The following is a 22760-nucleotide window of genomic DNA, read 5'->3' as shown; positions in this document are numbered from 1 at the left end:
GTTTTGCTGCTGTTTACCCCAGCGACGGATGCCGCCAACTAAATAGAAGTTGAAATGTATCTTTAAGCAACTTTTAAATACTTTTGCCACACTCGAATACCCTGTAAGGGTCACAAAATGGGTCTATACTTTCTGTTTGCAGACATTTATAGAAGTAAATAAACTTCAAGTCATATTTAATGACTATATCGTAAAAGAGATACGAATAAATAAGGAAGATGCGCATATAGCGTCAATATCGTAAGCGAAAAATATAGCGCAACAGATATATATGTCATATATCATATGTCTCATATATATTGTAGAAATTATATCAGCAATCTTTCACGTATTTATATCGTAACAGCAAGACTACGCCCTATATCGTATATATTGTCAATACTATCTCGTATTGTCAACATCATCTCGTATCAGCTCTCACATTATGTGTAACGATAAGACTCACACATGTGACACATGCTGTCCATACCGTATCAGAGCAACTGTCACATATCTAGTAAATATGATCAATATCGTATCAGAGCAAATCTCACATATTTCGTATTTATTGTGAATATCCCAACATAAAGACTCTCACGAATATCGTAAATATTGCCACTATCGCATTAATATCAGTCACACATGCACCATAGAGACATAGAGACTCGCATAGAAACTCAGACTGACATATATCGTATGTAATATCAATATCGTAACATAAAGACTCTTACAACTATCGTCGATATAGTCTATATCGCACCAGAACAACTGACATATCGTATCGCATATATTAATAATTACTGGAACTATGGATATATTGAAGCTAATATGATAAATTGTATTCATTGTGAATATCGTATCAGAAAAGCATGCAAGCAATGTCGAAACATAAGCACTCTCACATGTATGGTACATATTATGTATATCGCATCAGAATAACTCTTATATCGTATCAAAAGAATATGCTAAATCGTAAAAATCTGTCATACATTGCATATGTCATGAATATCGTAAAATAAAGATTCACAAATATACCGCAATTATTGTCAATATAGTATCGAATAGACTCTCCAACATATCGTAAACACATCTCTCACACGATATTCATATTATACAATATCGTATGAGAATATCACACGTATTTATTCTTAATATCGTATCACCCAGACTCTCACACATATCGTGTTCTTTTATATATCGTCTCAGCAAGACTCTCGCCCATATATACATATACATGAGGCATATCGTAACAGCAAAGCCCTCCTATAGACACATACGCATCCATTTACATACATAAATACTCTGCCAATCAACGTATCGAGTTTCTTATGTTTTATTTATATAAAAAAAAAAAAAAAAAAAAAAAAAAAAAAGCAATGGCTCAGATGTGGCAACAGATAGAATAACGATATCTATATTGACTCGCCTCGGCTTGATGTTGATTTTATGAGAAAGCTAAAAGACTTTGCATAGCCATAAAGACGCGTATATATGAGCCCATATACATATATGACATCTGTTATGTTTTGGCTGATCGATAATTGATTAATAACATTTAAGAGTCGATCGTGTTAAGAGTTTTTTAATGTAGCCAAAGTGTTCAACTCACTCACTCTCTCTCTCTCTCTCTCTCTTTCACTGTCTCACTCTCTCTTTTCCCCTTTCTCTCTAGCCGCAGCAGTCGTCTGTCATTTCCGTCTTTGGGCTACGCACGTGATTGGAAATTTGAATATACGATATATATGCATAGGTCTGCGTGCATGTGCGTGTGTGTGTGTGTGTATAAACGACTTATCAATAAAGCATTAAAATAATAAAAAAAGTAAGCAAATGACAGCGACAAACGTGCCATGTCCAGGCGCTGCGGAAGCCACGCCCAGTCGTTGCTGCAACACCTTCGACTTTAATATGCCGCAGACGTTGATGGCAAACTTTTTGTCAAGCAGCAGCAGCACGTTGTGCACTCCCCCGCATTCCCAATCTTCGCCCACCTCTTCGCCAGCTTTCCCTCTCGCTCTCTCTCTCTCTCTCCCCACTCACCAACACCTTCACCTTTCGTTATATTCACTCTAATTCAATTTAAAGTGCAAGCATTTTGCGTACTGTGGCCGAAAGCCAAGTGAAAACTTTTCTTACGAATCGTTGAGCGACTCGACTGGCTGGCTGACCGCTGTCTACGAATTTTTGGGGCACTGCATGACTCCGGCTCGGAGCTGGGGCCAAACGTGGCCTTGTTGAGTCTTCATTTGTAATGAGTTGCGAGGCATCTCGCATCTCGCATTGCATTTCATTTGGTCTGGGATCTGACCGAGACTAGAATGAGCCCAGCCAGCATCCCAGCGATGTGGCACGCCTCCCAAACACAAACACGCACACTAGACACACACACACACACACGCACATGTATTTGCAGAGCTTGCCCCACCTGCGGCTCGGTGTGTCTGCCGTACGTGACATTTGGCGGCGCCACAAAAGCACGTAAGAGAAAATACTCTGTAAATCTGTACGTCATTTCATCTTTTCCGTAGTTTTTTCTACGTTCTGGCGGCGGGCGGCTCGCTTTTTGCCGCTTGGCGTCGCTTGGTCCTTTGCGCCGTCTGCTGCTGCTCCTTTTGCGTTTCCCCCATCTCTCTTGCTCTTCCGCTGGCTTTTCTATTCTGTTTTTCCTTTCTTTGCATTATTTTTTCTGCTGCTTTTTTTTTTTTTTTCTTCTCCGTGTTGCAGCCTTGTTTACAACTGCGTCGCCGGCGAAGCGCAAAAGTGTTTGTTGCCGCAGGACGATCGAAGGCGAAGCCATTGAACGCCAGCTAAGAGAGAGAGAGAAGGAGAGAGGGGGAGGGGGGGGGGAGGGGGCAGTTTGTAGCGTCTGCAAGCAGTTGCCTGGCCTGAGCTGCTGGAACTGCCATAAATTTTGCTTATCTAAACGGAAAAATACAATTTGTAATTGAAAATATTTGTGCGCACTTTCGCACACACACACACACACACACACACAGACAGACACACACTCGCGTCTGCTAAGTTTTTCTTGATTTTTGGCATTTTTGCTACTTTTGCCTAGTTTTCGGGCCAAAAGCAGCGCCGCAGACTGCCCAAATGGCCACTCAACATTTTAATGGGTTTCCGTCGCCCTGTTTAATTGCCATTGCGCCGCTCTATGTGCTTCTCACAAATAAGCCATTTGATTGACATACAAGCCAAGCAAGAGCCAGAGCTGCCAAAAGTATTGCAACATCTATTGCAATTACTTGATAGCACAAGAATTCATATAGATATATAGCTATACATTTGTATATATAATCCTATATATAATCCTAGATCTCTCTATTTATAGAGCACTTAACTCATTCTTATATATCACTTCATATATTTCAGCGCTCTTCTACATATTTTCCCATCGGCTAACTTGCTCTGCGTTGCATATTGTGACTCATTTGCGCCTCTCTATGTACTTCTCAAGACACAATAAGCTGTTGAATTTGTTATACTTGAAATTCCTTTGGCACAAACTGAATATAATTATTATTTTTATTTTTATTGATTTATTTCTTTTTTTATTATGAGAACTTTAAGCTGTCTACGTTGGCTGGCTGAGTGCGTGAATGTGAATTTTATGTGAATTTTGTGGCATGACAAAGAAAATTTTGCGAACAATGTGTGCTTGACCATGTGGCCATGTGGACAGGTATTATGGAAATTGAATGGCTCTTGGAACTGTCCAGAATACATACATATATATAGATGTATATGTATATGTATATGTATATATATACATTATACATATATATGCATATTCATATACAGATATATATATTTATATGTTTTATTTTTCTTTTTTTTTTTCACTGCATGACTTTACTGTTTAGCGCTTGGAGACGCCGACCAGAGCGGGGCGTATGCAACGTTTGTGCAATTTGTAGCCCAATTTGTTGACCTGCACCACAGTGTCGGCATCGACCGATTTGTCCACCGTCTGAAAGAGCGCCTCATGCAGATTGGGATCGAATTTCTGATTGATCGGATCCAAGATCTCGACGCCATGCCGCTTGAACACCTGCTGCAGCGAGGCGCGCGTCAGATTGAGGCCCTCGTACAGGCTCTTCAGTTCGGCATTCGTGCTCAGCTTGTCCTTGGGCACCGACCGGGTGGCATGGCCGAGGACATCGGCCACCTCGATCAGATCCTTGCAGAAGCCCTGTATGCCAAAGAGCTTGGCCTCGTCGATCTGCCTGTTCAGCCGACGGCGCAAGTTCTCCCCGTCGGCCAGCGCGCGCTTGTACTTGTCCAGCAGCTGCTTGTGCTCCACCTTGATGGTGGCCAGCTCCTGCGTCAGCCAATCGACTTCCGACATGGCCGCTCCACCCTTCGACTCATCGTCATGCGATGGTGTTTGCTCTGGCGATAGTTCTTGCTTTTGCGATGACTCCTGCTGCTGCTGCTGCTGCTGCTGCTGCTCCTTCATTTGCTTGGAGGACTTTTGCTGCGGCATTTGCTTGGACGACTTCTGCTGCTGTGGCTGCTGTTGTTGTTGTTTCTGCTGCTGTTGCGGCTGCTGCTGCTGCTGCTGCTTCTGCGGCTGCTGTTGTTGATTTTGCATTTTCTTTGTACTGTAAATGCGACCAACTTGCTGAGCAGCAGTTGAGCGGCCCGTGAGCAAGTTATGTGCCATTGCCATAGCCCGGAGCTGGTCCAAACGTTTGGTGAGCATCCTCAATGCGAGTGCGGACGGAGCAGACTGCTTGCAATCGATACGAGTTGATGATTGAAAACTTGTAAAACTTTTAACTTTCAGTTGTAAAATATGAAATTTTGTTTATTTCAGCGCCTGCTCTCAAATGATTGACTCCAGCTCAACGTGTAGCAGCCATGCTGTGAATTCTATCGATAGCTCGATAGGACTATACATAATATATTATTCTAACAATCAAACTATATACATGATTTGAGCTTGATATAATTTATATTTGCATACAAAGTATATGTAATTTCTAGCAATAATAATTGGATATACTTGCTTCACTCTTCTGAAATTTGGTGTTAAATCAATCGATAGTGATTTTGATTGACAATACTCATATCGTATGGACGTTAGCCAACACTTGAGATCCCCAACAATTGGAGGCTTATGAAATATGCTTTGCTAATGGGCCGTCGATCGGGCCTGGACCCTTTGGCTTGCGTGTGCAGCGCTTGCCGTCTCCCATCTCCCATCTTCCGTCTGCCGTCTCCCGTCTGCCGTCTCCTGCCACCAGGTCTGGCACCACAAATAGAATTGACACGCTCGCTGTCGGCGTCGCAGTCGGCGCAGTTGCATGCCCACGTCAGCGTCGCTAACAATAATAACAACAAGCTGGGCGCAATGCCCACATCGGGTCGGAGCGGGCCTCGACATCGTCTTATCATAATGATGACGTTTACATTTCAATTAACGAAGAACAACATAATTGCAGCAGTCAAATTATATAATTATACACAAACAACACACACACACACGCACACGCACAGACACAGACACGCTCGCACTCAAACACACACACACACACACACACACACATGTGTGTTTAAATATAACGAGCTGTCTGAGTGGGGCGGAGGGATTGGGTATTGGAGCCGTCGCATCGACATGGCTCTGGCATTTGATGCATATTGAAGGCGGCTGGCTCTTTGGCATTGGGATCCGCTGCTCTGTGGCAGCTGCAACGTTGCGGCCGGCGACGTCAAATGCTATGCAGGTGTTGCCCCATGTGTCAAAAAATAATCATTTTGGAAATCACTTCACAGCCAACAAAGAGCGTGAGAGAGAGAGGGAGGCAGAGCGAGGTGGAGAGGGGAGGAGCGTGCGGTGCCCGAGGGAGGTGGAGAGTTTGGGCGACGGCGTGGTGGGGCAGAGAGATATGAAAAATGCGTTCGTTAAATGCACCCGGAACGGTGCAACGTGCCGCCACGCAATGGGGCAACATGAGTGCCGGACCAGCGAGAGCAAACATGGCAGCCATAATGCAGCGCAGGCCAGCGCCTGCCAGTCAAGTGTTCGAGCAGCAGGCAGCGTGCGAAGCAAAGCAAAGCACAGCAAAAGCCCAGCCAGATCCAGACCAGACCAGGGCAGACCAGGGCAGACCGGGGCAGGCCATAATTTGTATAAAGCGCTGTCTGTCTTATAATTCCATTTCAACATTCAATTCAATGAACGACTTGAAGCAGTTCCCAGTCAGTCCAGTCGATCGCAATGGGTCGCAGCTGCGTGCAGCTACACTGAGCGAAATAAACGGGCTGCAGGCGAACTTGAGAGCGTGTAGCGTAGCAAAATGAGCTTAATTATGAAAAACTGCAGTCCACGTGTAGCGAAATAGGCGAGGAATAGTGTTAGATAACGCCGCAAAAAAGCACACTGCGGGCGAAAGCAGTGTTGGGTAACGCTACAAAATGAAAACCGCAACCCATGGTCAATGAAATATGCCGAAAATAGTGCTGTACAACGCCGAGTTGGGTAACGCAATGAAATAAACTCAATATATGCGAATAGATTATTAATTGTTATGGCAAAATATGCCGAAAACAGTGTTGGACAACGCAGCAAAAACAGATTAATTATAAATATGAATACTGCTATCTTAATATATTTATATGCCACTCAATTCATTCATTTAATACACTTAAATACAGCGAAAATATTTAGCAAACAGTATAAAATTGCAATTAAAAAATGTACGACTTTATCGAAACGGCTGTTAATACTTCCTTCTCTCTCTATCTCTCTCTCTCCCTCGCCTTGGCTGCTTTGACAAGCTTTACACAACATACTTTTCCACATGAATCGATAACATATGGAACATTTTTTCGATTTCTATTCCCAAATCAACTCTGCTGGCTGTTGTAAAAAGTCATCGTTATGAAGCATCATAGAATTCATTGACATTCAATTCACACACGTGTAACTGGGTAGAGCTCTACTAGCTTCCAATATTTTTACATTTTTTCATTATTGCTAGCACCTTTGTACTGAAGCCAGCTTTTTATTTTTGTTATTTTATTCCAAATTTTTACGGTCTTTTCCAAATTATCGTATTTCGATTCAAAGTAAAAAAACGCGAAATGGCATCCGATCTAAATGAAATGATACCTGATAACTGTGAGGAGGAGCTGCAGGCATGCCCGCACTGCAATCGCACATTCAATCCGAGTGTCCTGACCAAACATGCGGACATCTGTGCTCGCGTTTTGAAGAAACGTGAAGTATTTGATTCTTCGCTTCAACGTCGCGAAAAATTCAGATACTACAACACGAGCCTCAGGTCGACTCGCGAGCCTCAGCCCAGCACGTCACATTCAACTTATACAGTGACCAATAGGAACTCGGCCGTTCCCCCTGCGGATTCAGCTTCTCAACAGGATTTGGCTGCGGCCGTACCATCTCGATCGGATACGTCTAATAAAACCAAGCGCAAATCAGAGCCAAGCTCATCTGCAAGCCTAGAGTCCTCAACGAGCAGGCGCCTCGACTCCCTTCCACTGGAGCGCTGTCCATACTGTGAACGCAAGTTCAACCAAAAAGTCATAGACAGCCATCTTGCGTTCTGCAAGGAGAAGAGTGTGAAAGCAGCCTTTACCGTCGCCTACGGGACCAGCAAAGATGACAAACTATCGGCTAAGAAGCGCATGGAGGCACGCATGAAGTACAAGCCCCCAAAGCCAAAGTGAGTAATTTTTCTGACATATGTTGACAATCACTAATGAGTAATGATAAGTAATGTATAATGTCTAACTGTCAGTGTCATATGACCAAATGATAATGCCAAAGACTAATGATAATACCAAATGCGTAATGACAATAACCAATGACAAATGACTGATGGACAATGTTCAATAACCAAAGAGCTATGACAAATCATCAATGACTAATGCTTAATTAGCCAATATTGACTAATTACCAATAATCAATGACTAATGACTAATATCTAATAACCAATGCCCAACGACCAACGACCAATGCCATATTACTAATCACTAATGGCCAATGCATCAAATGCCAAATAACTAATAACCAATGACCAATGACCAATGACCAATGACCAGTGACCAATGAACAATGAACAATGAACAATGAACAATGAACAATGAACAATGAACAATGACCTATGACTAATGAACAATGACCAATAGCCCATGGCCAATGGCCAATGACCAATGAACAATGAACAATGAACAATGACCAATGACCAATAAACAATGACCAATGAACAATGAACAATGAACAATGAACAGTGAACAATGACCAATGACCAATGACCTATGACTAATGAACAATGACCAATAACCCATGGCCAATAACTAATGATCAATAACCAATGACCAATGACCAATGACCAATAACCAATGAACAATGAACAATGACCAATGAACAATGAACAATGAACAATGACCAATGACCTATGACTAATGAACAATGACCAATAACTAATGATCAATAACCAATAACCGATGGCCAACGACTAATGACTAATGACCAATGACTAATGACCAATGATTAATGAAAGTGATCAATTTTCGAATACTATTCACTACAATCAATCTCTGCAACATATTATTACAATTACAGCACAGCCCTTATCCAAACTCCCATTATCATTTCTATCATTATTGCAATTGTCCTCATTATTATTGCCAACGTATATCATATCAATTTATAATTTCATCTACTACTTCAATTCCCATTCCCGATCTAGAAGCAAGCATTCAACGCATTAACAAAATTTTCCTTGGACAAACCTTTTGACCTTCGCAAACCTTTGATATGTAATATATTTCAAATTTTAAACAAAAAAGACAATTGGACCAACACGGAAGCACACGTACTTCCGATTTTACACCAAACACGAAAAATGAAGCACAGGCAACTCAAACATAAATCAGCACCAACAAACAAAAAAAAAAGCAAATATGATCAACTCACGTTTACAACTGAAGCTGTCGCATATCACAGAGATGCAGAGTGAAATTCTATAATTCCTTAGGAGAATTATCATATCATATCATCGTAAGTTCTACAGCATATATATTTATATATAAATTGTGAATATAGAATTTCAAACTCTGTTTGTTTCTTTCAGTGTATGCTCTGCGAACAATTCAAGTCCGAAAACCAACTGACAAGTTGGTGTCCGACGTTGACGGCAACGTTGTGAAAGAGTGAGATTTTTAATTATTGTTTCCATGTAGCGCTCTCTTCTCTTGTGTGTCGCATGTCAGAGTCGCAGCAGTCCGAGCTCTTTTTATACACACATATATTTTTTATATATTTTGTAACGTAACAATCCTCACATAAGGAGCGCACACATACAAATGCTCATACGCATTTGAAGCCAGTGTGCCACAACAAAAAAGAGGAAAGGAAAAAGCAAAAAAAAAAAAAAGAAATAGAGTTACAATCAAAAACCAAAAAATAACTAAAAAAAAAAAAGAGCAAAACTCCAAACTCAAGAACGCAAAAAAAGAAAATGAAGAAGCAAAAAGGAGTTTGAGTTGGCATCAAGACAAAAAAAAAAAAAATTGAGTTAGATTCCAAACCAAAAAAAAAAAAGGAGCACAACCCAAAACTCAAGAAAACGAACTGCTGGCCAACTGAAATTGTTTTCTATCGTGACACATGAGAGCGCTTCATAAGGTGCTGCTAAATAAAAACTTGCCTGTGTGTATAATTTTTCATAAAACGGTCCCACAAATGTGTAATAATTTATTAACATTTCGCTGCCACACAAGACACGCACACTCACACTGACAGACATCACATACCTCAGCCATTTAGTGGTTTCGCTTTCAGCATTTTTTATTTAACCCGATTGAAAGCAAATTGAATAGCAACAGCAACAGCAGTGGCACCTGCACCTGTACAGGAACTACCTGTAGTGCGGTGGGGGTGGTGGGGGCAGCGGTGGGGTCGAACTGCTTTCCGGAGATATGGTAACTATATAGACGCTGGCCCAGCCGGGTAAATGGCAGCAGCGGCGCTGCTCTTGTTTGATGAAGCGCATTAAACAAATAACGCTCTGGCAATTTTTCATTAAAAACTCGCAGACAGCCAACACATTTGAGTTGAAATGGTTAGAGCGAGTCGCTCCCATCTCTCGCTCTCCCCCTTTCCATATTGCGTACCAGATTTGCCGTCGTTGTGTGGTGCTAATGCAGCTTTGGCGTGTGTGCCGCATTGCCATTTGATGCACTCCACTCCATTACACATTGGCATTGTGTGCGCAGATAGCAGAAAACGAGCTGCTTCCAGCCGGAGCAGGTAAAAGGAGCTGAAGCACAGGAGACGTGGTACACGGTAGACGGGAGATGGGAGGCGGGAGGCAGACTAATGAGCGCCACGAAAACGAGCTATGCCCACACAACTTAAATGTTCTCTTCGCTCATAATGTAAGAATCATGTTGTACAACAGCAAAAAAAAAAAAAAAAAAAAAATAAAACATTGAACGTTGCATGTTGGGAACTAACAAATATCAGTTTGAACCAGCGCAGTGGAACCAGTTGGCAATGCCGAACTGCAGTTGTTCGCTCCTCATTGAATTATTGAATTCATTTTCGATTTGCTGCTCGTCAATGACGCAATTAAAGCTGCAACTGCAACAGCTCATAAATTTTGAATTATTAATAAAAGTGTTCAAGTATTCATTGCATTCCCCCACTCTCTCCCCTTGCCACGCCCTCTTGACACATGCTCATTCTCATTTTGGGCTGACAGCGAAAGTGAGATATCATTTGGCCGTTGCAGTTGTTAAGCCTTGACAACATGTTAAATGTGCCTGTTAAGCTTGACAGCTGCCAGAGCATAGGCCAAATAGCCAAATAACCAAATATATCTGCACAAGCTAACAAATTAAAATTAAACGAAAGAAAAGAGAAGTAAATGAGAAAACAAAAATACTTTTTTTTTCTCTTCCCGCATCTTAAATATTTTACATTTTCCGGAATTTATTTCGCAATTTATTTGAATCCTTTCAAAAAATGTATTTCTTTGGAATTTGGCAAACTGAATGAAATAAAAGAACATGACAAATAATAATGAAAATTGACAAAAATTCGTTATTCTTCTGTTGTTTAGAAATTGTTGTTATTGTGGTGGCTATTGTGACTGCTGCCATTGCGATATTGCTTCAATTTAGCTGCAAATTATTGCTTTGAGCCAATAATATAGAGTATTTCACATAAATATGTCTTTTTGCATGCCCGTTCGCTGCCGCATTAACCGGGGCATATTGGCTCTGTGATGCATCTGCGAGGCAATTGCATGGAATATATACATTAGTAATATGCAAATATATATTAGTTGTGCCTTCGAGCTTTGCTGAGTATTATGCAGTTGAACTCGACTGCAACAACTTTCATTGCATTCGTTTGTACTTGAGCTTGTTCACATTGTCCGGCTTCCTTTTCCTTCGTTAGGGAATTTACAATTGGAATATAGAGTAGAATCTGGTTATAACGGCTCTGCTTATAGCGTCTGTACGGTTATAGCGACGAAAATTCTGGTCCTCAAGAAAACTTTTATGAGCGAACTATAGCGCCTTTCGGCCTTCCCTTGAGCGTCGTTAGAACAGGATGTTACTGTAGTATATATTATATTGGTGCTCTCATCTTATAAAGTGTTTATGGTGGTCTCACAGAAATGCGATTATCTATGAAGCTGGAGACTTGACATCTTGAATATATATGTACATCATTCAAATTTATACTGCTATATAGGCCCACTCATTATGGAGTCTTAGACAAGAAACTGAATAAGAAAAACAAAAGTCATAAAAGAATAGTAAATATTTTGTTAAAGAATCAAAATGACAAATATGCTCGATTTGACAGCTCAAATATCGGTAACATATATCGATAATATATCTATATATCGAGAAAGTTTTCAAGCTAAAAACTCCTAGTTTAACAGCAGATAAAATAGAGTAACGAAATAAAATATGAGATCTGGCAATGTGTGAGCCGTGAATGTGTGTTCTGCAGTCGGTAAAGCCCGTTCTTACTTGCTCTTTTCAATTTTGCATTTAACGTCGACTCAAAAAGGCAAATTGAATTTGGCTAATTGGTGTGTGCATTTTTAATGATTATTATCTAGCGAGCAACACTCAAAGCCATATCAGTGGATATATATTATACATACATATATATATATATATACGCATGCATGTCCATACTACACACATACATATATATAAATAACAATATGCGACAGGCGCTAAACTATGAATTAATGAAATAAATGTTTATTACTTTTATTTCATTTAGTTTGTGGCTAATACTAAATACACATGCGCGTGTCTAAATGTGTGTGTGTGTGTGTGTGTGTGCGATATGCGTGTGTGTAAACGTTAACTGTTATTAGGGAATACACACTACTTCCTCTCGCTCTCTCCCTTTCGCTCCTTTACCCTAGCGCGCTGTGAGACGTAAATAAAAATGCCTCAGCATTTCAATAAAAAGTTTTTATGTTATAATTATGGGGCAAACGAGGCAAAGACAAGAGCGCGAGAGAGAGGGAAAGGGGGAGGGAGAGACTCGGAATGCGTATAAAAATTAAGGCCTACGCCACACACATACACACACACACACGCATCTCCCACCCTCCTGCCGCACACACACACACACACACACACTGGAGAACGTCGCGGCTTGCCTTGGCCCATAATTTTTCTATTAGACAAATATGTAAGGCGCTCGGGTCGAGGGCTGGTGGCTGGGGTGTTTGTTGTTTGTCATGTGAGAGTGTAATAAATTTTATTAAAAACACACAGAAACAGCAACAACAGCAACAACAGCAACAGCAACAGCTACAGCAATAACAAACACTGCAACACGCTGGACGAGCCGAAGGAGGTGCCGCGCACATTTGGGTCATCATACGTGACCAGCACTGGAATGCCTCGAGTTGGCAGCCTGCCCCCGCCTCTGCCCCTGTTCCTAACCCTGCCCACCTTTTAGCTGTGTAAAGAGTGCGAGTTGGGGCGGGCAACGGGACCGGGGACACTGCCTGAATGTCCAGCTGAGCCAACACATAAAAAGAAAATAAACAAAAGGCCAAAAGGCAACGAGAAAAATGCAACAAGCGCAGCTGACTGACTGAACCTGAGAGAGAGAGATAGAGGGAGACAGGGAGGGAGTGGAGAAGCAGTTTGCGTAACGGGCGGTGGGCAGGAGGCGTGTGGCTGTTGGCGGTTGGCGGTTGGCGGCTGACGCTTGTCTTAGATGTGAAGTGGGGCCCAAGTTAATGGGCGTTGAATGAAGTTGACCGGCTGTCAGAAGGCGCCATAATTACATTTCACACCAGGCGGTAAACGACACGGTTGCCACACACCGAACCAACCCCCACTCACCACTCCCAAAAAACAATGATCAAGGCAACAGCTTGAGTTGCCGAATATTAAATGCTCTAATATATAAAATATTATTTATGGTCAATTAATTAAGTCCACAGCAGATTTATTCTCAGTCCCATATTAAATCCTTGAAACTCTGGAAATGTTCAGGTATTAAAAGTTAAACATAATTCTGAACTTCTTTTTCTGATTATTTTTATCAGCTTACAGCTAGACTCGACTTAGTTAAAATACTTCAACTAGTTCGTAATAAAATTGTTTTGCTGTTTCTTTGAGAAACAAATGATGGGAATGCCCGAATAGTAGTTGCCCTGAATCATGATTTAATATGCTGTTACAAGTCTATTCAGGTTATGCTTTCAATTTTTCGAAAAGAAACTGGATTTGTATGTGCTATACACAGCTCTACAAACAAAATTTTTAGTCCCTAGCTTTTAGAAGTTCTGAGATCGCCACGTTCAAACGCACGAACAAATAAACTCGAAAAATGGGTATCGAGACTCAGCTCATCGTTGTGCTTAGATATATATAAATACCTTCTGGGTTCTATGACGTCTTCTTCAGTCTTGTACACATATTAATACAAAATCATTGCACTCTGATTTCCCATTTTCAAGAGGTTCAGGGTATAAAAGGGCCCAGCCCAGCTCAGCCCAACCCCGTGATATTGATATTTGGGCTGAGACATGCATCAGGTTGAGTACAAATGAGTATCTCTCCCTTTACCTCTATCTCTCCCTCTCACTCTCTATATAAATCGCTATATATTACATTAGAAATCAGCGGTCATAAATTCAATTCAAATCAAATTCAAATAAAACCGCTTGTTTGAGCGTAGCCCTAAACTCTATTTGTCTGTCTGTCCGTTCGTCTGTTTGCATTGCACAATTATTTGTTTACGCAAAAATGACAATAAAATAAAATAATTGAAAAAAAAAAGCTGGAAAAACCTATATCAATGATACAATTTAATTAATTTCGACTTTTAATGACAGAGCGCACAGAGCACGTAAATTATATGACAATCAACTAAAATTTCTATTGACAGCAGAAACAGCAAAAAAAAAAAAAAAAATGAGTATGAAGAAAAACAATGAAACAGGGGAAATTTAATAAAACACAAAATAAACACGAGGAAATTTGATGACACATGGCAAATGTTTTATTCCACTTTTTTTTTATATGCGACAAAATTCAATAAGAAAAAAAAATAAAAGAAAAAAATTATATGTACAGACATCCATATGTATATAACGAGGTATGGTTGTTGACATAGCTTTTGTTAAATATTTGTGATTGAAATGTTGTTTTTTTTTTTATTATTATTGTGGCAATTGGAAATTTGTGTACGAAAAGTTGATGTAAGCTCGTTGAGGTTGGGAGGTCAGAATTTGTATATATATCTATATAGATGAGAAAGTGAAGAATATATCGTACTTATGAAGTTCCAACTTTTTATTATTTTTTGGCATTGTTTTTAAAGAACTTTAGAATAATTTGTATATAGAAGAAATATTATGAGCTTTAACAATTTTTAGAAAATAATACTAAAAATAATCTTAATAATAATAATAATCATAATAATTCAATAAGATAGATAATTATCTTATATAAATTTCAGTACAAAATAAAATATATATATGTATATATATCACATATAATATGATATCACATATAATATGGTATCATATATAATATGATATGATATATATAATATGATATCATAATATATAGATGTCGCATCGCGAATAAAATAAAAGAGTGTTGTAAAATAACAAAAAGTCCCATTGTTGGAGTAGTGTTGGAGATGGTTCCGTTTGTTGCTGAGAGTGAATGAGATGGCATATGGGCCTCTTGTCGAAAAGCTCTACATGTGTGGTTAGTTGAGAGCAATATGGAAGAGTGTGCTAAGACTTACGAGACGATAATAAAAGAGTTATGAAATGTAGAGGTACAGCAACCCAGGGCACTCGTTATAGCGCATAGCGATACATATTATAAATATATATAAGTGAACAAGTAAGCTGCAACATACATATATGTCAAGTATATACAAATATAAAATATATACACAAGTATAACCTGCGTTTGTATTCCGTATTTTAAAGAAGTCATTGTTGAATTTTTAAGAGATATCTCAAATCGTAAGATATAAGATATAAAAATATACATATTTTATATAAAAAGAGAGAGATACTCCAAATCGTATGTCCAGATATACATATATATTATATATTTTATTCCTTTAAATTTATATTTATTTCTTATTTATAATTTTTTTTTTTTTTTTTAATATTAATATAGATTTCACATATACAATATATGTATATTTAAATATGTTTCCGTTTTTTTTTTTATTGATATATACATTATATTTTATATATATTTATATTTTATATATAGTCTTTAGGCCTCGCTACATTCGAATTGTAACTTTTCAAACAACTCTCGCAATTTGTCAACACGCCATGAATGAGATGCCGCAGGCACAACGCAAATTGACAGAGTTATTACATTTTCTGTGCATGTATATACGTGTGTGTGTGTGTGCATTTGTGTGTGTGTGTGTGTATAAAAACCGCAATTGAAATGCAAAATATTGTGCATATTTAAAAGTCAAAATGCAATCATTGAAAAAAGGTGCAGCCAGAGCAATGTAAAAATTGCCTAGGGGCTAGTTCTCCCAATGGGTCAGCGGTTTGATGGTGGCTACGGGGGGACGTTGGGGACGATGGTGTGGTGGGGTATTTAATGGCAATGCACATTTTACCTTCAAATCCAAATTGGACAATATCAAAAAATTGTTAAAGGCCCGATAACAATAACCAACAAGTAAGAACGTTGCAGTCGGGCGATACCGATTGCAGAAGACTCATTCACAGCCCAAACGCTGTCAACCAGAGTATATAGTGCAATTTTCAAGTCTAGTGCGCAACAAAAAACAGGGCATGATCCCATTTAAAATGGGAAAATCATCGATAGCTATTGCTATGATCATTGCATAATTGCATTCAAATTACATGCATATGTATATAATTTATACAATTTTGACTTTTAATAATATACATGTATTTATATCCATATATTGGATACCGGCTTCAAGCTAGCAGCAGATCAGCGCGATTTTACTATACATGTGCACACACTCATCGTCTATTCTATGCGTACAGACAGAAGCGCGCCTTTTCTCACATTCTTAGAATTTCGATTGATTTCTGGACTTTCTAGCCGTTACTGTAGTTTTGTCTGATGACGCTCTCTTATTAAGCTATTCTATTTTAGCAGCTGAGTGCTCGAGCAAAGCAATGGCGCGGGTGCTAAGGGCGACGCAAGTAACGTTAGAGTAGGGAGGTTCGAACCTCTACTATGTTTTTTTTTTTTTTTTTTCATACATTTTTCGTTTTTTATAAAATAGATATTTTATTGGGAAGGTGCGAGCTTGACTGAATGGCACTTAATACTTTTCATTTTCTTAGTCGAATAATTTTATAAGTTTAAATTTGTTTCTTCTTAAATAGCCCTCAAATACATATATGCAAATACATACATATGTATATATGTAAGTCTGCACGCATAGCATCAAGCATTCCAGCCTTATACACGCGCTCATTTGTATGTGTGTATGTATGCACACATAAATGCGTACTCTAGCATATTCTAAGAATCTCGTTGCGATTGATTTGTCTTTGCATTGTTTTTGAATTTCCAGCCACCACTCTGGCTTTTCTTTGCTATGTGGCGTCATAACAATAATGTGATTTCGTTTTAACTTCTATTGATCGAAACGACGCGGTGGTGCTGTAGGCTGAAGCGCCGATGACCATTATTTTAGCTATTTTGACAAACATGCTGTTTGGGTTGGGTGCGAGTTCAAATCCCGCGGAAAACACTTTTTTGTAAATTGCAAATTTTTGTTATTTTAGCTTCTTTTAAATTTTTTTAAATTCATAAAAATGTTTCCTTTTGTATTATGAATATCTATTAAGCTTATTTATATGTACAAATGCATAAATAGATGGCTGACGCATATAAATGTCGCGATAAATGTAAATGCCGATTGCCACGCCCCTAGTGGCCGTCGACTCCTCAATTTTAGCCAGTTCTTAGAATGAGTAACCGGTTACCTAAATGCAAAATTTGAATTCTTACGCTCAAAAAATGTGAAAATTACAGGGTATTTTTCGATATGCCACGCCCCTAAAGAGGCTTAAAAATTATTTTTGGGGCATCGATAGAGGAGGCTACCAGTAACTTAACTATCCAAATTTGAAGCTTCTAGCTCTTAAATTGTAGGAGATATAAACTTTTGCGGTTTGCCACGCCCCCTATGGGCGGACATATATCTACCATAGCTCGTTGGACTTGGGTGATCAACCCGCGTATATATACCAAATTTCAGATCTCTAGCATCAATAGTGCCTAAAATATAGCAGAATTCGAAAAATCACTATATCTTCAGGTCCGATTTGCCACGCCCCTAAGGGACGTAGATATATAATTTTTTCACCCATCTTCATAGAATTAAAACATTAGCTTACGTGCAAAATTTCAGCATTCTAGGTTTATAACTTTAGGAGATACAGTTTTGTCCGATTTGCCACGCCCCTAATGGGCGGAGATATATCCGCCATAGCTTGTGATCTTGGGTGGTTGGCGCGGACCTACATACCAAATTTCAGCTTTCTAGCTCTTCAACAAACATGATTTCTGGTATATCGGAAAATGCATTTTCCGATTTGCCACGCCCCTAGTGGGCGGATCGGGAAAATTTTAACACTTTATAAATCGGAGATATACACGAGTATGTGTTCCAAATTTCAAGTCTCTAGCTTCAATAGCGCCGAAATAGATTGCGTTCATACGGACAGACGGACAGACGGACAGACGGACGGACAGCAAGACGGACATTGCACAAAACCAATATACTCATTTCACTTTCGTGAATGAGTCTAAAAATGTATGACTCGAAACACACACAGAGAGAAAGAGAGGGCGAGAGGGCGTGAGGAGGCGTGGCACATTAAGGACACCGCTTGGCAGCTGGGGAGCTGGCCAAATGCAATTTATAGTGCGTGTAAATGAACTGCCGACCAAAAAGCCAAACCGAACGCAGGTCTATTGGGGAAATTGCCCATGCAAGTGTAACTATGTTCAACCAACCCCCCCCCCCCTACTCCCCTCTGCACCACACCAACCACTCTGCTACCCTCTAACCACGCTCTCTTTCACTGTGTGTATTAAATTTATTGATTTCCATATATTTATATGTGTAAAATGCCATAAATTACAATTATTTAACAGAACCGGACGAATGGAGGCCGACACAAGTCAATGGCCCCCACACAGCAAAGCCTGGGCCCAGCAATTGGGGCGCAGTTGGGTCAGTTGTAGTTGTTGTTGCTGCTGTTGCGTCTTTGTGTGTGTTGGCTTGTTGCTGTTGCATAATTTGTTAGCCAAATTGCAACTCAACAAGCTAGCAACAATGAGCCCGAAAACTCAGCAACAGGCACAGGTGCATACAGCACACACACACACACACACACATACACACTCGCAGTTATATAGAGAAAGCATTGACTGCATTGCCACCACACCAGACTCATCAAATATGCAAAATTCACCTGCTTCAGCTGTAGCAGGAATCCAATCCAATCGAGCTGCACGCCAACGATATCCAGTGACTCAACGCACAAAAGCGTGATATGTGATAATGTTAAACAGTGATCTAATGTGAGCACACATTGCAGAGCCCTTACGCCCCTATAAATGTATATGCATATATATATATATATATATATGTGCATCAGCAAATCGTTTGAGGCAGACGTATTATCACATTACGTATACGCAATGGCTATATATAGAGGCAGCTCTTTGAGTTTTCGCTTTAATGCGAAATGGGGACTTCAATTAAATGAATGAAGCCGTTGCAGAAGCAGTTTAAATCTATATTAAATATATATTACGTTTGATTTGTGCAAAAGAAAAGGAGAACATTTTGAAGCTTGATAAAGAATTAAAAATTGAAGTCAAAGTATGGAGTTTACATAGAACTCCGATAATTCGAAATGGGGATCAGTTTATATTTTTTCGATTTACACAGAAATTCAAATTATCGAGAATAATTGAGAACAAATTTCTTTCAAGGTATCAAATTTTTTTTTTTTTCCTTATCGCGATTTTCGATTTTATCGAGACTCGACTGTATTATTATTACTGTTTTTACAAGTATTACTAGTATTATTATTATTATTATTTTTTTTAGTATTATTATTATCATTAGTATTATTATTATTAATATATAAACATATCCACATTAAATCAGCACGAATCTTTATCATCCTATATAACTACAAACGAAATTTGCATTTATAATGAATAATTTGAATGTCTGCACTTTAAGGTTTTTGCTATTGCGCATCTCTGGGCTGGCAGGCCGAGTTTAAGGCCACGCCCACACAATGGCAGTTAGCTCAAGCGCTTGACGATTTGTTGGCTCTGCAGTTTTGCCGCTATTATAGAGTCCGTAGCTTATTAGCTGCGGTCACTCCGCTCTTAGGGCTCAGCCAAATGCCATGCAAATAGGCGAATTTGCAATCAAAAGAACAATTTTCATATTTAAGATCTCAACACAGAGAGGGAGAGTGAAAGAGAGAGAGAGAAAGAGAAAGCTATAGACACAGGCATGCACTTAATTTGGTAATTGTCTAAAGGACAACGAGTCGAAAGGCAGAAAACACAAGCAGCACAGAAGCTAGGCATATGCATATGTATCTACATACATATGCATGTATTGTATTTAGATAAACACACACGCACACACACACACAGCCATATCTATGTGTGCGTGTGTCTCGGCCAGTCTTGGTCATTAATATTAATTTCGTCTTTAATTTATTGTAATTTACGTGCATTTGATAAATCGTATTATTATTATAAGCAGTTGCCGCTCTCCCTTCCTCTCACTCTATCCTCTCTCTCTCTTCCTCTCCTTGTCTGCGTGCGTGAGAAATATGTTTTCTGGCAATGACAGCCCCACAGATATAGCATATATATATATATATATATATATATACAAATATATGTATATGAAACTTACCTTTTGCTCTTGCAAAGCGTCAGCTGAGTTTCAAGCACGAGTTAAAGCTGCAAATAGAAATAAACAAAATTTTTGATTAGATTTGCTCAAATTTGTTTAATTTTCTCAAGTACTTAAGAGCTAACGGCAGTTCGATAAACACATTTACAACGTGGCCAATTAAAAATCCTTTATTATTGATATTAACAAATTATTCGTGCTAATTGCCCATTGAAATTAACTTTTTGCTGCCTTCTTCTGATTTCATTTACTTTGTTAAAAGCGTTTAATGCGAATTGAAATTAAATGCAGTTAACTAATGAAAATACGCAAAAAAAACATATATTATTTGTATTATAGATACGTTTTTTTTATGCTTTTTTATTGATTTGCAGTGCGTAAAAAAATTATGAAAAAATTTGCATTTAATTATTTGCTGGACTTAAAATTAAATTTAATGTTGAGCTGAGAGCTTTAAGTAGAAACTTGGTTCGAATCGCAATGCCAACCATTTGGAAATTTGATTTTGCCTAATGCAATGTGTGGCTTGGAAATTTTGAATTTTTTGCATATTTATACTCATTCACGAGAGTAGAAGGAGTATATTAGTTTTGTGCAATGTTCGTCTTGCTGTCCATTTGTCTTGTGCTATATATATATAGCAATATAGGGCAAATCAAAAAGTGCTGCCGCTAGCCGTGAATGGTTATGAATGAGTATGTGAATGAATGAGTGAATGAGTCGATAACGCCCGACTTCCACGTTATTTCTTGTTCTATTTAGTTTCTAATTTGTTCACATTTAAATTTAATAATTCATTTGAATACAAAATTTTTATTTTTAGTGTAAATGAAAAGTTGATTTACGAATATTTTTAATTTTATGTAACTAGATATAAAAATATATTTACATAATTATTCATAAATTCTTGTATATTTATATTATTCAAAAATGAAAAAATTAATATATATATATTTTTTAAAATAAAACTAGGTAATAATAAAAAATAAAAGTATTAAAAAAAATTCCCATTTGCTTCTGACTTAAAAATATTACAGTTTCAGCTTTAATGCAAAACAGAGAAATATATGTTTTGCTTGCATCATTTATATAGCTTAATGTTTGTATAAGAAGATTTAAATAAAAAATAAAAATTGAGTTTGTCACACACAAACGCTCAATTTTAATAACACTTTATTATTTTTGATTTAAGTAAATATTGCTTGAAACATTTTGGTTGCTTTTATTATTTTGGCCAAAAGAAATGCTCAAATGCAAACTGACAAATATACATATAAATAAAAATAAATATATAAATATATATGTGAATGACAGTGTTAAAAAAAAAACACTTTTGTATGTGTGTGCATGCGACAGGGCAGCGCTTGAGGCGCTTTTCGAAAAGTTCAAAAATCGCATTAAATACAAGAGCAGCCACAACAACAACAACAGCAACAACAACAACAACAATAACAATAACAATTGCAATATACTAAATATTTATGCTTTGTTGTAAAGTTGATTTTCTTCCTTTTTTTGTTTCGCATTTGACTTTCATATAAAAATTGTGTAAAATAATAAAAATAATTTCGCACACACACACACGCATATTGTCGCCAGACGCCATTTTCTTTTGTTATTATTGTTGTTTGTTGTTGTTGTTGTTGTTGTTGTTGCTGCTGCTGTTGCGCCGTTATGTGCATTGACATTGGCTTTGGGCCGAGCGCATCGCTGGCATAGCGCAAGGACAACATGAGCTGTGCTCCTTCCTTCTGCATTACTTTGGCTTGAATGAGCTTTGCAAGCCACCCTTACGATACACCGCACACCGCACACCGCACACCCCCATCCCCACCCTAATAGCTGCCATTCTTGGCACGTTTATAAACGACATAAATATAATTAAATTGTTATAAAAATGCATTCAACAAAATAACAACATGAGAGCTAACAGCGATTGGTTGAAGGGTCTCTGCACACTTGTCCATTGAGCATTACAAGTTTATGGTCTGCACTTCACGTACTCTTCCGCCTCCCGGCTGCCCCTCCTCCGACGCCCTTCAGCACTAGCAGCTGCTGCTGCTGCTGCTGCTGCTGCTGCGGGTGCTCGAAACGTACTTGAAATGCACTTCAATGCACTCGTTTGCGCCGGACGCCGAACACTACAAATAAGTTATCTCCCTCCCCCCAAGGGGCCATTGCTACTGACAGCCTCTCTATGTGCTTCTCATGCGTGTGCAATTGCAATTGTTTAGATTTTCAACAAGCATTATATAAAGCTGATTTAAAGCCCGTTACTAAATCCAATTAGAAATCGAATGCAAGCACC

The 22760-nt window shown here is 38.7% G+C and overlaps 2 protein-coding genes and 1 pseudogene across 2 annotated transcripts in view; 1 reads left to right on the top strand and 2 right to left on the bottom strand.

The window, feature by feature from the left end:
• The window catches only part of LOC108620090 (uncharacterized), a 125572-nt gene that overhangs the window by 36893 nt on the left and 65919 nt on the right, over positions 1-22760 (bottom strand). The window contains exon 2 of the mRNA XM_089475517.1: positions 20453-20499. The gene's annotated coding sequence lies outside the window, so the exon portion shown is untranslated. The remainder of the gene's footprint in view (positions 1-20452; positions 20500-22760) is intronic.
• LOC108620091 (grpE protein homolog, mitochondrial pseudogene) lies at positions 3490-6890 on the bottom strand (annotated as a pseudogene).
• LOC108620256 (zinc finger C2HC domain-containing protein 1A-like) lies at positions 6901-9686 on the top strand. The gene is made up of 3 exons (XM_018017166.2): positions 6901-7673; positions 8703-9013; positions 9087-9686. The coding sequence occupies exons 1-2, from the start codon at positions 7072-7074 to the stop codon at positions 8722-8724; spliced, it is 624 nt and encodes a 207-aa protein (XP_017872655.1). The 5' UTR covers positions 6901-7071; the 3' UTR covers positions 8725-9013; positions 9087-9686.

This window comes from Drosophila arizonae, chromosome X (genome assembly GCF_054131065.1).
Source record: "Drosophila arizonae isolate 15081-1271.41 chromosome X, UAZ_ARI_1.0, whole genome shotgun sequence".
Lineage (NCBI taxonomy): Eukaryota > Metazoa > Arthropoda > Insecta > Diptera > Drosophilidae > Drosophila > Drosophila arizonae.
Note: the sequence above shows the minus strand (reverse complement) of the source record. Positions and strands in the feature narration are given on the sequence as shown.